Source organism: Pteronotus mesoamericanus, unplaced genomic scaffold (assembly GCF_021234165.1).
Source record: "Pteronotus mesoamericanus isolate MK-2021 breed Mesoamerican mustached bat unplaced genomic scaffold, CSHL_Meso_final contig_42, whole genome shotgun sequence".
In the NCBI taxonomy this organism is placed as follows: Eukaryota; Metazoa; Chordata; class Mammalia; order Chiroptera; family Mormoopidae; genus Pteronotus; species Pteronotus mesoamericanus.
The window spans coordinates 1034787-1049399 of record NW_026555157.1 but is presented as its reverse complement, the minus strand read 5'-3'; the positions used below and the strand labels follow the sequence as shown (position 1 = coordinate 1049399).

At 39.2% G+C, this 14613-nt stretch overlaps 1 protein-coding gene across 1 annotated transcript in view; it reads right to left on the bottom strand.

Annotated features, from left to right (window-relative positions):
- CCDC191 (coiled-coil domain containing 191) overlaps positions 1 to 14613 on the bottom strand; it is a 77176-nt gene that overhangs the window by 57154 nt on the left and 5409 nt on the right. The window contains exons 3-4 of the mRNA XM_054577282.1: positions 9755 to 9896; positions 4902 to 5039 (exon numbers count right to left, since the gene is read on the bottom strand). Of these exons, the coding sequence (XP_054433257.1) occupies positions 4902 to 5039; positions 9755 to 9896 (280 nt within the window). The remainder of the gene's footprint in view (positions 1 to 4901; positions 5040 to 9754; positions 9897 to 14613) is intronic.

Below are 14613 nucleotides of genomic sequence, written 5' to 3'. Positions count from 1 at the left end.
CTTAATCAGGACAAAGTAGTTTTTCTGTATCTATTGAGATAATCACATGTTAATAAGTACTTATGGTAAGCATCCTTTTTAATGGCTACATAATAATTTTGTTCAATGTTTTGCCACAAAAACTAAACTAAACTAAAAATCCCCAAAAACAGGAGTCTATAAGCATAAGATGAGTGAGGCCTGGTATGATACTAGGTGGTGATGGCAAGCCTAGGAGACATAACTAGATCTATTATCACCATATGAAGGGAAGTAATAGTTTCACTACATTTCATATATGCTTCAGAATAAATATGAAGAACTAAAATGCCTCACTTTAATAATGACATTAATAAACTAGAAAATATCCAGAAGGTGGCAATCAGGATATGATCTAGACACAGTAAGATACTAATGAACTATAGAGAGAACTGGTGTTGTTTACTCTAGGAGTAGTGAAGTATATGAGGGATCAGATATTATTACAGTTCCCATAAAAACATAAGGACTGTTCTTGAGAGAGGGAACACATTGTAAGGTAAATTCTGTGGCATTATAAGGTAAAAGTTACTGAGGTAAAATTCTTTTTTTTACCTTTTTTAAAAAATTTATAAATTGTGTTTATTCTATTATAGTGTCTCAATTTTTCACCCTTTACCTGCCCCACCCATCCCACCCCCACATCCCACTCCCACAGTCCATTCCCACTCTGTTGTCCATGTCTGTGAGTAATTCATACATGTTCTTTGTCTAGTCCCTTCCCCTTCTTTCCACCATTGTCCTCTTTCCCCCTCTGCTCTGGGCACTTTCAGTCTGCTCCATGTTTCCGTGCCTGTGGTTTATTTTGCTCGTTAGTTTATTTTGTTGAATAGAGTCCACTTATAGGTGAGATCATATGGTATTTGTCTTTCATCAACTGGCTTATTTCACTTAGCTTCATATTCTCCAGTTCCACCCATGTTGTCGCAAAAGGTAAGAGTTCCATCTCTCTCTCTTTCTTTCTTTCTTCAATGCAGATTGATTTTATTTATTTTTTTAGATAGTTAATTAGTCAAAGTTAATTATAAAATATTAAAAAATTTAAACCTGTTATAAAGTGTCAGCCATTAAACCAACATGACACCTGCACAGAAATAATCAAGTAGATCAATGAAATATAATGAGCATTCTAGAGACAAATGTATATATCTGTCCAGCAATAAAATATGTGATTAAGTTGACATTTCAAATCAATGGTAAAATAAGGCTTATTCAACAAATAAGGTGCATGGACCACTATTACTTGAAATCAAACACATATAGAGCCCTATTTCACACATTATACAAGAACTATTCAGGTGAGTTAAAAATCAATATGTAGAATCTAAGGAGTTTTAGAAGAAAATAGAACTAATATTTTTCATGACCTGAAGTAAAATATTCAAACCCAGAGTTATAAATATGGACATTATGAATATATTAAACATATAACTATATAGTAATATACATATGAAAAAAGTTAAAGGACAAGGAATGGAATAGAAAAGTACTTGCAACACATCTAAAACATGGTTAATAGGATTTTTTTTTCTTTAAAGGAAAAAAATTCTACAAACCTTTAATCAATAAATGGATAAAGAACACCAAAAAGGCATTGAAAGCTTTTTTTAAAAAAATAGAAATAGGCAAGAAATATACTAAAACAGGTTTAGTTTCAACAAACAGTAAAGGAATTAAAATAACATCATTGTCACAATCAGATTAATGAGTATTAAAAATATTGGTAATGTCAAGTATTGGCAACTCTGAAAGGAACTGGGTAGTCATAGAAACTTTTTCTTCATCTTAAAGCAGTCCCTTTAGCATATTTTGCAGTGCTGGTTTGGTGAAGGTGTAGTCTTCTAGCTTTCTTTTGTCTGGGAAACTCCTTATTTCGCCTTCCATTTTCATTGAGAGCCTTGCTGGGCAAAGCAGTCTTGGTTGCAGGCCTTTGCTTTTCATGACTTGGAATATTTCTTGTCAGTCCCTTCTGGCTTGCAGGGTTTCTGTTCAGAAGTCAGCTGCTAGCCGTGTGGGGGCTCGCTTATATGTTACTGCCTCTTTCTCCCTTGCTTGCATTAGGATTCTCTGTTTGTCTTTGCTATTTGCCATTTTAATGATGGTGTGTCTTGGAGTGGGCCTCACTGGTTTCCTCTTGAGTGGGACCATCTGTGCTTCCTGGACTTGTGTCATTTTTTCTCTCCTCCAATGAGGGAAGTCTTCCATCATGACTTTTTCAAACAGGTCCTCTATGCCTTCCTCATCCTCTTCTCCTTCTGGTATCCCTATTATACGGATATTATTTCGTTTCAGGTTGTCCTGCATTTCCCTAAATGCCTCTCCATTCTTTTTGAGTCTTTTCATTTTCTTGCACTTTCTGGGAGCTGTTTTCTACCTTGTCCTCCAGCTCGCTGATTCGGTCCTCAGCTTCATCTAGCCTGCTTTTGATTCCTTCCACTGTGTTCTTCAATTCAGAAATTGTATTCTTCATTTCCTCTTGTCCCTTATTGATCGTTTCTTTGTCCTTTTCCATGCTGATATAGTTTGCAGTAAGTTTCTTGTACTTTCCCTGTAGTTTTTGGTAATTCTCTCTGAGCTCACTGAGCTTCCTTAGAACCATTGCTTGGAACTCAATATCTGATAGCTTACTTGCCTCTATTTCATTTAGTTCTCTTTCTGGGGATTGCTCCTTTCCCTTCGAGTGGGGTGTATTTCTTTGTCTCCCCATTATTTGTGAGACTCTTCTCTTTTGCTTCTGCTTCTTAAGTTGGTCTGTCTTGATCTCCTGACTTTGTGGTGTGAACTTCTATGGTTGGAGACTGCTGTTTTTACTTTCTGGATCTGCCCCTGATGCCAGATGTTGACTCCGTCTGACCTTAGCCAGTCTGTTCGAGACTTCCAGTAATCTACTGTTTGTGGCTGTCTCCTTCAGCTGTTAACCTATTCACTCTGCACTCAGCAGGCTGCCTTAGACAGCTCGGGGCGGGGCGGAATCCCTCCTGGGGGAAGGGTTATTGGGTCCACTCATGCTGCTGCCCTATAGGGGAGGAGTTCACACTGGGATTGTGATAGCCACTCCATTCTCTCCCCAAAGCCTCTGTCCCCAGTCTCTTAAGTGTTGCCAGACCTCTCTGTGCCCCCTTTAGCCAGAGATCTACTGTCTGTGGCTGACGCTCTGCACTCAGCAGGCAGCTCAGACAGCACAGGGCGGGGTGGAATTCCATCAGGGGGCGGGACTATTGGGTCCTTTGACGCTGGTGCCGCTCAGGGAGAGTGGTCTCTGCCTGAGCAAGATGGCTGCTGCCACATGGGGCATGAGCCAGCATCGAGATCCTACTGGCTCCACTCTCATTTCTCTCCCCAAAGCCTCCTTCTCCAGTCTCTCTCAGGCGTCTCTAGGCCACTCTGCCCCCGCCTTTGCAGGAGACCACGGTAAGTGGCTGCAAATAAAAATGTATGTGATGGCCCTTTAAACAGTTCTTTGCGTCTCCAGCCGCCTGTCTCTGGCAGAGAGCAACCCTGCTGCTTTTCGCAGCTGGCTGTTTTCTGTGTACCTTTTGGGCTCTGGTGCTGTGGGCTAGAGATCCCCACTTTTGGTTGAGACCCCACTCTTCTCTGGCGGATCCAACTGGTCTTTTCAATATCCTTCTGGTGCTGCCACCTGTGGGTGCCCCACCCGCCTTCTCAGGTCTGTACCACAGTCCTTACCAGTTAGATTGCACTAAAGCCGATTCTTCTGTCTGAGGTTACAAGACTCCTCTCTTCCTACTGTTCAGCTGTTTGTTCCAGGTAATTTCTCCAGAATTCAGTTGCAATTCCAGGTTGGTCCTGGGAGGAAGTCAGTTGACTTCCACTCACTCCTCCGCCATCTTGATTCTTATGAGGTAAAAATTCTTATTTTCCTAAGAGCAAATGCTATGAAGATTAGAGCCTCACAGCAGCAGAAGGCGCTCCTCCCAAGTGCAGGCTCTCTACCCTGGGAGGTGTCCAGGCAGATTGTATCATTTCACGTTAGGTATTCTGTAGAAGGATCTGTCTGAGGGGGTCAGACTCGGTACTCTTGAAGGATTTCTCCAAGTTTAAGAGCTCATGACTTTGTGATTCCTGAGCTGGTGATTTTGAAGAGTGCTAACAAGCGGAATGCTACCAGGTGAGTTTGCCAAGGGTGTCTAAGTAATGCATGAGGAGCTGCTACCACTGTCACCATGCCTACCATTATGCTCAGGAAAGTCTCAGACTCTTTGAATACATTTGAGGAATCATTACAAATTAGCTATTTAACTTGTCTGACACTAGCTCTATGAACAAGGAATAATCTTTTTATAAAGATATGTGAAGTAAAGATAAATATAAAATGATATATGAATGTTTAAACGTAGTGTCCAAAGTAGCCATCTAACAATATATAGGAAGAAGCACTCTTATACAGTATTATTTACTATTATAATCATAAGAATTATGAATCACAGAATATTTTAATTTAAAGAATAGCATGAATTTACTGAGGATATAGATAATTTAAATTGAATCAAGAAACATTAAAGCTTATAAAAATAAGCAATACACTGAAAAGCTAAATAACATATTTATTATTCAAAACAATTGAAAATACATCCTCGCCCTGACAAATGTGGCTCGTTGGTTGGGCGTCATCCCAGAAAGCAAAAGGTCGCTGGGTCAACAATTCGTTTCTGGGTCAGGGCATATGCTTGGGCTGTGGGTTCAGTCCCTGGTCGGGTGCGTACGACAGTCATCCAATCGATGTTTCTCTCTCACATCAATGTTTCTCTCCCTCTCTCCCTCCCTTTCCCTCTCTCTAAAAATAAATACATAAAATCTTTAAAAACGGACATCTTAGACATTCATTGGATGTTAAAGCTTAGAACAATGAGATCTGTTCTTACCATCAAACCTGTCATATTTTAAATGACCACTGGCTTCTAACACAGGAGGGATACTTGACACAGTATCTTCAGCTTCCCCATCACTTGCCAGTTCTTGCTTAAGTTTGGTGTCTAACCAGTCATTGACCAGCTCCTGAGCTACAAAAAAACAAAAACATATTTTTAATATTTCAATTACTTCAGATACCTTTTTTCATTCATTGTTTTCATTCATTTAATACATATTAATTGAGCACTGATCATGTGTCTAGATACACTGTTCTTGATGCTAGAAATACAGAAGTGAACAAAACAGGAAAAATAAAGCCTACACAACAAAGCTTATATCGTAATTGTGGAAGAGAGATCATAAATAAGTCCGAAAAACAGAGTAGGAGAAAAAGAAATGGTATACAAGCAATGGAAGATAGGTGTTGGTAGTTTTAAATTGGGTTGTCAAAGAGGCCTCACGGAGAAGATATCTGAGCAAAGAAGGGAGGGAAGTGAGGATGTGAGTCATATGGGTATGTAAGTGACATTATTCCCTGCCTAAAGTAGGAAAGTGTTGGAAAAATAGTAAGGAGGCAGTGTGGCTGGGGAAGAGTGAGTGAAGGGCATTGGGAGAAAGAGAAGATGAGATGGTGTGGTAATACAGGAATCAGGTTTAGAGCAGTGGTTCTGGTTTTGGGCAAAATTGTGCTCCAGGAGACATTTGGCAATGTGTGGAGCCATTTTTGGTTGTCACAACTGGAGGAGATGATAGTGGCATTTAGCAGGTAGAGACCAGAGATGCTCCTAAACTTCCTATAATGCACACGGTGGTGCCAACAAAAATTATCTGGCCCAAAATGTCAATAGTGCTGAGGCTGAAACCCTTTCTTTAGAGTCTTGACACCATTCTAGGTACTTTGGCTTTCACTCTAAATGCAATGGGAAGCCACAGGGGGGTTATGAGCAAAGAGATCACTCTACCTACTCTGTTAAAATAAGACTATAAGGAGACACACGTGGATGCAGTGTACACCAATTGGGAGGCAAATGCAATGATCTAGGAGAGGAATGATGATGGCCTGGCATGGAGGCATTGAAAATGGTCATATTTAAAAATGATGTTTTGAGGTAAAGTTAACATGATTTGCTGATGGACTGGATATGGAATATGAGAGAAAGAAATCTACAGGTTTTTGGCCTAAGCAATTGCAAAAATGGAGATACCACTTACTGAGCCGGGGAAGGCCAAGGGCACAGCAGGTTGGGGGGAGGTCAGGAGTTCAGTTTTATGCTTGTTAGGTTTGATATACTTATGAGATATCCAAACAGGGATGTCAAATAGGTGTTTCAGGGGCGAGGTTCAAGCTGAAGAAATAAACATGGGTGTTATTAGCATACAGGTGGTACTTAAAGCTACAGAAGTGGATGGAGTCGCCAGAGGAAGGTGGATAGGGACTGATTCAAGGACTAACCCTGAGGAATGCCAGTATTTAGAGGCTGCAGAGATAGGGCAGAACCAGGAAAGCAAACTAGGAGGGGGTGATCTTTGAGAGAGGAGGAAAAAGCTGAGTGTGATATCCTGGAAGCCAACTCCATTTGGATTTCTTTCCTAGAGATATCCAGAAAAATCTTCTTAAGTGTCTAGGTGAGAAAATGTCTACTTTAGTATTACCTTCATCATTATGATCATCATTATCAAACAGCTCTTATGGGTACAGCATGTGGGTTTCAAAGAAGAAAAATATCTACGAGGGGAAGACCCCCCCCCAAAAAACATAATTTATTTATTAAAAATTGTGTACTTATTCTTACATGTTTAAACTTCAGTCACCTTGAAAATACTCTCCATTTGATGCAATATACCTATTGAGACATTTTCCAGTGCTCAAAACAGTTTTTGAACTCATCCATTTTGATGCTTTTTAGTGCTTCTGCCATTTTTTGTTTCACCTCTTCCACATCAGCAAAATGTTTCCCTTTGAGGATTTTTTTCATCCAGGGAAACAAACCAAAAAAAAAAAAAAAAGTCACTTGGGGCGAAATCAGGTAAACAGGGAGGCCAGGGTATGGAGGTCATGCAATTTTTTGTCAAAATCTCCTGAACACTCAGCACAGTGTTGGCAGGTGCACTCGTAAATCATCCGTCATGAAATGGGCAAACACATTGAAAAGAGTCTTCAACAAAAATTCACTAAAGCTGAACACAGCCACTCACAGCACCACCAGCTGGTACACTGATACAGATGGGTTCCTAGAACACTCACCTCACAGGGGAAGCTTGTACTGCAAGTGGTGCACCCTCCGGAAAATAATTCCGTTTTTTTGGGGGGTCCCCCCTCGTATTTCAGTATTTTCGTTGTTATTGTCATTATCATATAGCTCTGAGAGAATGAAGTGTATCTCTATATTAAATGATGCTAAAAGGCACTTAATATAGGTAGTTAAGTATGATGTGTAAAACAGGAAAAAATGAATCAAGGAAGCAGAAAGTACATGTAAAAAGTATAGTAGCAACAAACATTATTGCTTTCAGAGGAAAGTAAAGAAAGGGAGCAGATATTTATTGAGTACTCTTGTGTATGACAATTCAGATATTTGTGTGTATAATAACATGTACAGAATAATTCAGATCTACTAAACATAATTCATTGGTAGATAGAGGTTTACCCATGGGAGAAATGTTCCAAGACCCGCAGCAAATGCCTGAAACAGTGGATAATACCAAATCTTATGTTTACTGTTTTATCTTATACATATATACCTACAATAAAGTTTAGTTTATAATTAAACACAATAAGAGATTAACAATAACTAATGGTAAAATAGAAAAGTTATAACAGTATACAGAGATAAGTTACGTGAATGTAGTCTCTCTCTTTCAAAATATCTTATTGTTCTACACTCACCTTTTAACTTAAAGGAAGCACTTACAGCTTCTTTGGCATATCCAAATTGCCAGCATCACTACTCTTGTACTTTGGGGCCATTAAGTGAAGTAAAGGTTACTTGAACACAAGCTCTGTGATACTATGGCAGTCTATCTGATAACCCGGACACAGCTACTAAGTGACTAATGGGAGGGTAATGATTTTCAGTGTGGGTAAGCGGGACAAGGGGATGATTCACATTAGGACAAAGCAGACAGTGAGGGATTTCTTCATATTACTCAAAATGATGTGCAAGTTAAAGTTCATGAATTATTTATTTATGGAACTTTCCACTTAATATTTTACTGTGGAAAGTGAAACCACAGGTAAGGGGGGACTACTGTACTATGAAGTGTTCCGTAAGAACAAAAATGGGAACTTCCCTTGGAGTGTTCAACTGCAGGAACTTCCCACGATGGCTCAGAGGAGGGGTACAGAAGGCTAACTTAAAGCAAAATTTCTGAAAGGATGCTCCTCAGAACACTAGTTCTTGTAGAATATTAACAGATGGTTGATGGGGGGCGGGGCGGAGAAAAACCTTCAAAAACTACTTTCTATCCATATATCAGGACTTCCTGATGTGGTGACTGGTTTCTCAGGATAGGTATTTCTGAGTAAAAAGAGTTTCATGGTGTAGGAAAGTTGGTGAATGGAGTAAGTAAAAAAATGTTAACTATAGGAATTCTTAGAAACCTTAATAGGCTAAAGTATATTCTGTAATCCTATTGGTGGAATGGAAAGTAGGGTGGGCAAGGCATACCTTGCCAATTTCTGCATCAAGCTCCCTTGTCTGTCTCCAGTACAACAAAAAACCAAGACCAAGGACTATGACTGCCGCCCAGACCGCTGCAATAGCCTCCCACTGTTCTCCCTTTTCCTTCTGTTTCTTATTTATAATCAATTTTTCATACATTAAAAAAAGTTATCCTATTATAATTCTGCTTAAACCTTTCAATGATGCTTCATCATACTCAGAACAAAATCTAAATTCTTCTTCCAGGTTTATAAAGTGTGACATGTCTCCCGTGCACTTCTGCAAGCCCACCTCCACTGGGAAGCTCCAGACATACTGGTCATCCGTGAGTTCCTGAAGCTTGTCTGTACTCTAGCACCTGATGCCACCTTTCCCTCTACCTGGGATGCTCTTCCTCCATCACTGCTCAGATGGCTCCTTCTCGTTATTCAGGTCCAAACTTGAATGACTTGTCACTATCTGATAATTTTTATTTAATTTCTTTTTTCCCCACACTATACTATATACTGCATAAAAGCAAAGGTTTTGCCTATCTTGTTCATAACCTGTTCCTCCAGCACCTAAAATAGCTCCTGACTCTGAACAGATTTAAATATGTACGTGTTGAATAAAAGATGAAATAAACTGAAAAACTGGAGACATAAATAATCCAGATGGAAGTTGGCTCCCAGGGCATGGTACTGACTTTCATCCTCTTTCTATGGCCTTTCCTTCCCAGGATTTTTTGCTCGTTCCCCTAATCTCTTCATCCCTAAACAGTGGAGTTATTCAGGGCATCAGGAACTAAAATACTAAATTCCGGAGGAGCACATGCCTTGAGGAGGTAGGGAGGTTAGATCAGTTTTAGACTCTCTTCAAAAGGAACAAAGTTGAATTATAAACTTGTCGTCAAATTCACAAGCTACCCTCTGTGCCACACAATTAACATCTTCCAACAGTCGTCAAGTTAGCTATGTTATGTCAAGCTGCCTCTGGCTGTGGTTCTATTTCAGAAGACAAAATGGGCCTTAAATACAGCCTCACTTGTAATAACTGAGTTAATTCCAGACAAATTAGCTTCAGGGCAGTAGAATAAACAAAAATTAAGAACAAGAAAAAGAAAAGTGTTCTTTCTGTCCTTTGAAATTCATTATAGGTCATTCTTTAATAAGGTGTACTCTGAAGAATTGTTAACCTTGCAGCAGAAAAATGTATTCTCTCACCTTCTGCATAGACTTCATCATGATCCTCTATTTGCTCAGATGTTTCCAAATCTATAATTTGGCCCCAAAGCCTTCTGGATAAATCTGAATTTCCAGCAGAAACTGCTCCTGAAACTCCAAATTCTGAAGCTTTCTCCACTTTCTTTAATGTAACAGAGAAAAAAAAAATTAAGATGACAACTTTGTTCTGGGTTAGAAAATTTCTCTCCAACCCTCAAGAATCTGATTTTTTTACCAGCTACTAAAATACTTTCATTTTTCCATTTCTGTAGGAACTGTGAGACTTAAACATCGACCCTAAATAATTCCATTCATTAAACATGAAATTAATTATAGTATTTTTACCAAGTTTTAACAGGTGTTCACAATGTTTATATTAGAACAAAATGTTATTTAAGCTTCAGATAACTTTTGTTGAGCATTAGTTATGGGATTCTGACACCTGAATATTTTATTTTAAAAAAAATATATAACATTAGTTTCCATGCTACTGAAATTTGCATATGAATGAGCCAGAGGCAGAGTAGCTATACTTCCTCAAATTACTACCCTGAAAAGAAATATTCCACCATATGGGCAAACTATGGGTTCAATGAAATTGGGATAAACAATCTCTGAACTGTAACCTTCAGAATATTTTAACTCAACAGTAAGAACTAGTAAAAACGTGGCCAAATTCAGGGTATTAGGGAAGGAGTTGGCAGAGGTGGACAAATTTCCTCAGCCTTTTGGCTTGCCCGCGCAGTATAAAAGAACTCATTTTACAATTACAGCCCTGTTTTTCCCCCTTCCCCTCTCCACAAACCTGCTTTCCTCCATTTCTGGTGTGTTCCTAGCTTCTAACTCAGGTAGTAACAACTCCATTCTTTCAGTTCCTCAAAAACCTTCCTGAATAAGCTGTTTTTCTCTCACTCCCTTTCTTACCCCACATACAATAATATATCAGGAAAACTGTTGACTCTGTTTTCAAAACATATTCAGAATCTGACCCCTTCTTGTCATCTCTACTGCTGTCACCCTAGTTTAAGGCACCACAATTTCCTGACAGGTTTTCTATAACAACCTCCACCACAGCAGCCAGAGAGACCCCCTTTAAGTGAAAGGCATAACATGTTAGAATTCCCCTCAGAATCCTTCCATGGTTCCCTATTTCATTCAACTCAGAATAAAAGTCTAAGTCTTTTTAACGTGCTTCAAGGTCCTGCCCCATTAGGCCCCTTGTGAGTTCTCTGACCTCCTCCTCTGCTGCTCTTCCCATTGCTCACTCGATTTCAGCCACACCAACCTCCTTTCCTTCTCAAATATGCCAAGCATGTTCCCACCTCTCGGCCTTTGCACTGAACTTCTCCTCTGTGGACTTCTCTCCCCCAGATAACCATGTGACTTGTCCCCTCATCCCCCAACCCAAGTCTTTACTCAAATGTCCACTTTTGTAGTAAGGCCTTCTTGGACTACCCTATATGTAATTGTAACCACCCTCCTCATGGCTCTCCCTAGTCCCCTTCTGTTTTGACTTTATAGCGCTTATGACCTTATAACATTTTTGTCTTTGGTTGCTCCTCCTAAGTAGAAGGTAAACAGGAATTTTTGTCTTTTACATGCATGAAACCATAGCATGTTTCTAGAATAGTACATGGCACATAACAGGTGCTCATAAATATTTGTTAAAGGAAGGAATAAGTGAAAAATTTATTTTAAAAAGCTGCATTTTCCCATAATTTATATTGTCACTTGACCTATTTTGAAAATGATTGTTCCTCTTGCCAAAATTAGCATGGGCTTTCCATTTTAAATATCAAGGTTTTCATACATTAAGTTTAAATCAGAAGTGGATAATAAAGTTTAGAAGTCAACAGCGATTTGAAAAATATGTAAAAAAAATAGAACACAGGAAAAGATATCATGATGGTTGGTATATGTCATTTATTGGATGCTTACAAAATGCTTGGTACACAGTCCTTCCCTTTAAGGTTCTTAAATTCTAAGACAGCAAGTTGAATTTCACATATACTGTATGTGGTTGTATGAGTATACATACAAATGTAAATAATGTGCAAGTAAATTGATCAACTTTAATTTTTAAACTAACACACACATAAAAAGAATAAATAACAGCCCTGGCCAGGTAGCTCATTTGGTTGGGGAATCATTCTGATACATCAAGGTCACGGGTTTGATCCCGAGTCAGGGCACATACAAGAATCAACCAATGAATGCAAAAATAAGTAGAACAACAAATCAATGTTTCTCTCTTTCTCTCCCTCTCTCTCCTTTCTTCTCCCTCTAAAAATCAATAAATGAAAAATGTTTTAAAATAAATAATCTCTATATTTCCTTAATTTAATATATTATATCTTTACCACATTTTGTCCCCACCCCAAATAAATATGTAAGAGACAGGAGGGGGATACCTTAAAATTCCATTTCAGTGAAACAAACATTGTGTCAGTTGAACAACTTATTCTTTAAGCTAGTTCATTGAATGGTAGCTCTGTTACCAGCTCTACAGTGAATATTAAGGGAAAAACAAAACTGAAATCTTTTGTTCTCAAAGAGTTCACTTTTTTGTTTATTTGTTTCATATATCATGTGTGCAATAAACAACTCAAAAATAATTCTAAAGCAATACAGGGTGATCATTAAAAAAAAAGTAACTAAATACACTCCAAAGTTTATTACTTAGTAGCTACATTGTATATAAGTAAGTAGTTTGTAAAGGAACTATCTCAGTTATTTCTATGATCTTATAAATTCCCAATACAACCATATCTTGGAGATATTGTGAATTTGATTCCAGACCATCATAGTAAAGTGAATCTTGCAATAAAGTCACATAAAATTGTGGGGTTTTCCAGTGCATATAAAAGCTATGTATCTACTATACTGTAGTCTATATTAAATGTGCAATAGCATCACATCTAAAAAAATGTATTTAACTTAATTAAAAATACTTCTGAAAAATGCTAACCATCATCTGAACCTTCAGCAAGTCATAATCTTTCTGCTGGTAGAGGGTCTTGCCTTAATGTTGATAAAATTGTATTATCTGGGAAGTTCAATAATGCAGAGCCTAATAAAACGAGGTATATCTATATGTGCTCCTCATGTGCCATGGCACATAGCAATCCTATTGTCCATGCTAGACTCTTTGTAAACTATCACCATTGATAGCAGAAACAGCAACTACAATGCACTCCTTCCTTTCCTCAAGGCTGGGGGGTACAAACATGAGTTTCTTGAATGTGCAAATTGCATGTTCATATATACAGTTTTGGGAGTAATGTATTTTTGAAAGTGCCCATTTCTTTTTAATTCACTCTGTATACAAGCAAATGTTTAACTGTATCTGTGTATATGAATGTCAAAATAATTCCAAAGAAAAGAATATTAAAAGACAGGATTAGGTGGTTGAGGTGAGGGGAAATTGTTCACTGAAAGGGACATCTCAAACTGAGCTTTAAGGGAAGGACCTGAATTAGCCTCTCAAAGAGGAAGGGCAGTCCAGGCTGCGGGATCAGCATGAGTCAAAGCAAAGGGGGAAGTCTTTCATGATGGAGGGAAAGGAGATTAGCATGACGGGGAGTCACACAGAGTATCAGAAGAAGGGTTGTAAGAGGTAGATTGATAGATGGCCTCAAATGCCAATCTGGATTTAGTGTTTGATCTGATGACATGCAGAATCACTGAAGGTTCAAGACTGAAGAACTGACATGCTGAAAATGTTTAAAAAGCTCAAAGTAGCAGAATGTACTGGAGTAAGAAGATGAGTCAAACCTCTAGTCAAGATGGAGGCACAGGTAAACATGCTTTGCCTCCTTGTGTAACTCCAACAAAAATTAAAACTAGACTACAAAACAAATATCACCCAGGTTCATCAGAAAATCGAGCTGTATGGAAATCCAACAATCGAGGATTTAAAGAAACCACATTCATCCAGACAGGTAGGAGGGGCGCAGACGTGCAGAGAGGAGCAAAGAGGCACTGAGAAGCACAGAGATGCAAAATGGCATTGAGAGGCAGCGGAATGGGTGGTCCCACATTCGTGTGCGGTGGATAAAAATAGGGAGGGATACCTCAGGATTGTAGATCCCAGCCCCATATGAAACCACTTAGACCATGGTTCCAGCACCAGGAAGATAAGTCCCATTAACTTCTGGCTGTAAAAAACAGTGGAGGTTGGGGCAGCAGAAGAAACTGCAGGAAGAAACTCTTCTTAACAGGCCCACAAAGGACTTAGGACTTTTGCAGACTCACCCCCTCTGGGATTCCGCACCAGGGCAACAGCTGGAAGGGCACAAGTGGCATATAGGGAGAAGGTGAAGTAACTGGCAACAGGGCAAGTGCCGGGAGACAGCTTCCCCCGTGGGCAAATCTCCAGATGCCAGGCAGTAGCACTGCCCCTTCTCCAAGCCTTCCCCCACCCAGAGCCACAAGCAGTGAAAAGGGTTGCCCTACACTGACAATTACCTCAGGCTCCACCTCCTGTAATTTACAGGTGCGCTTTTCTACAATAGGCCACACTACTAAGTTAGGGAGTCAAATCATCTCTACCTAATACACAAACAAATACAGGGAGGCTGCCAAATGGAAGAGACAAAGAAATAGGGCCCAAATGAAAAGAACAGAAGCAAACTCCAGAAAAAGAACTAAATGAAATGGAGATAAGCAACCTGTGAGGTGTAGAGTTCAAAGAGCTATTGGGTACTGCAGCAGCATAAAAAAGACCAAGGCAGAAACGAGAGTTAAATTAAGTGAAATAAAGAAAAATCTACAGGGAACCAACAGCAGAGGGGATGAAGCTGAGAATCAAATCAATGTAGAACATAAGGAAGAAAAAAGCATCCAATCAAAACAGCAAG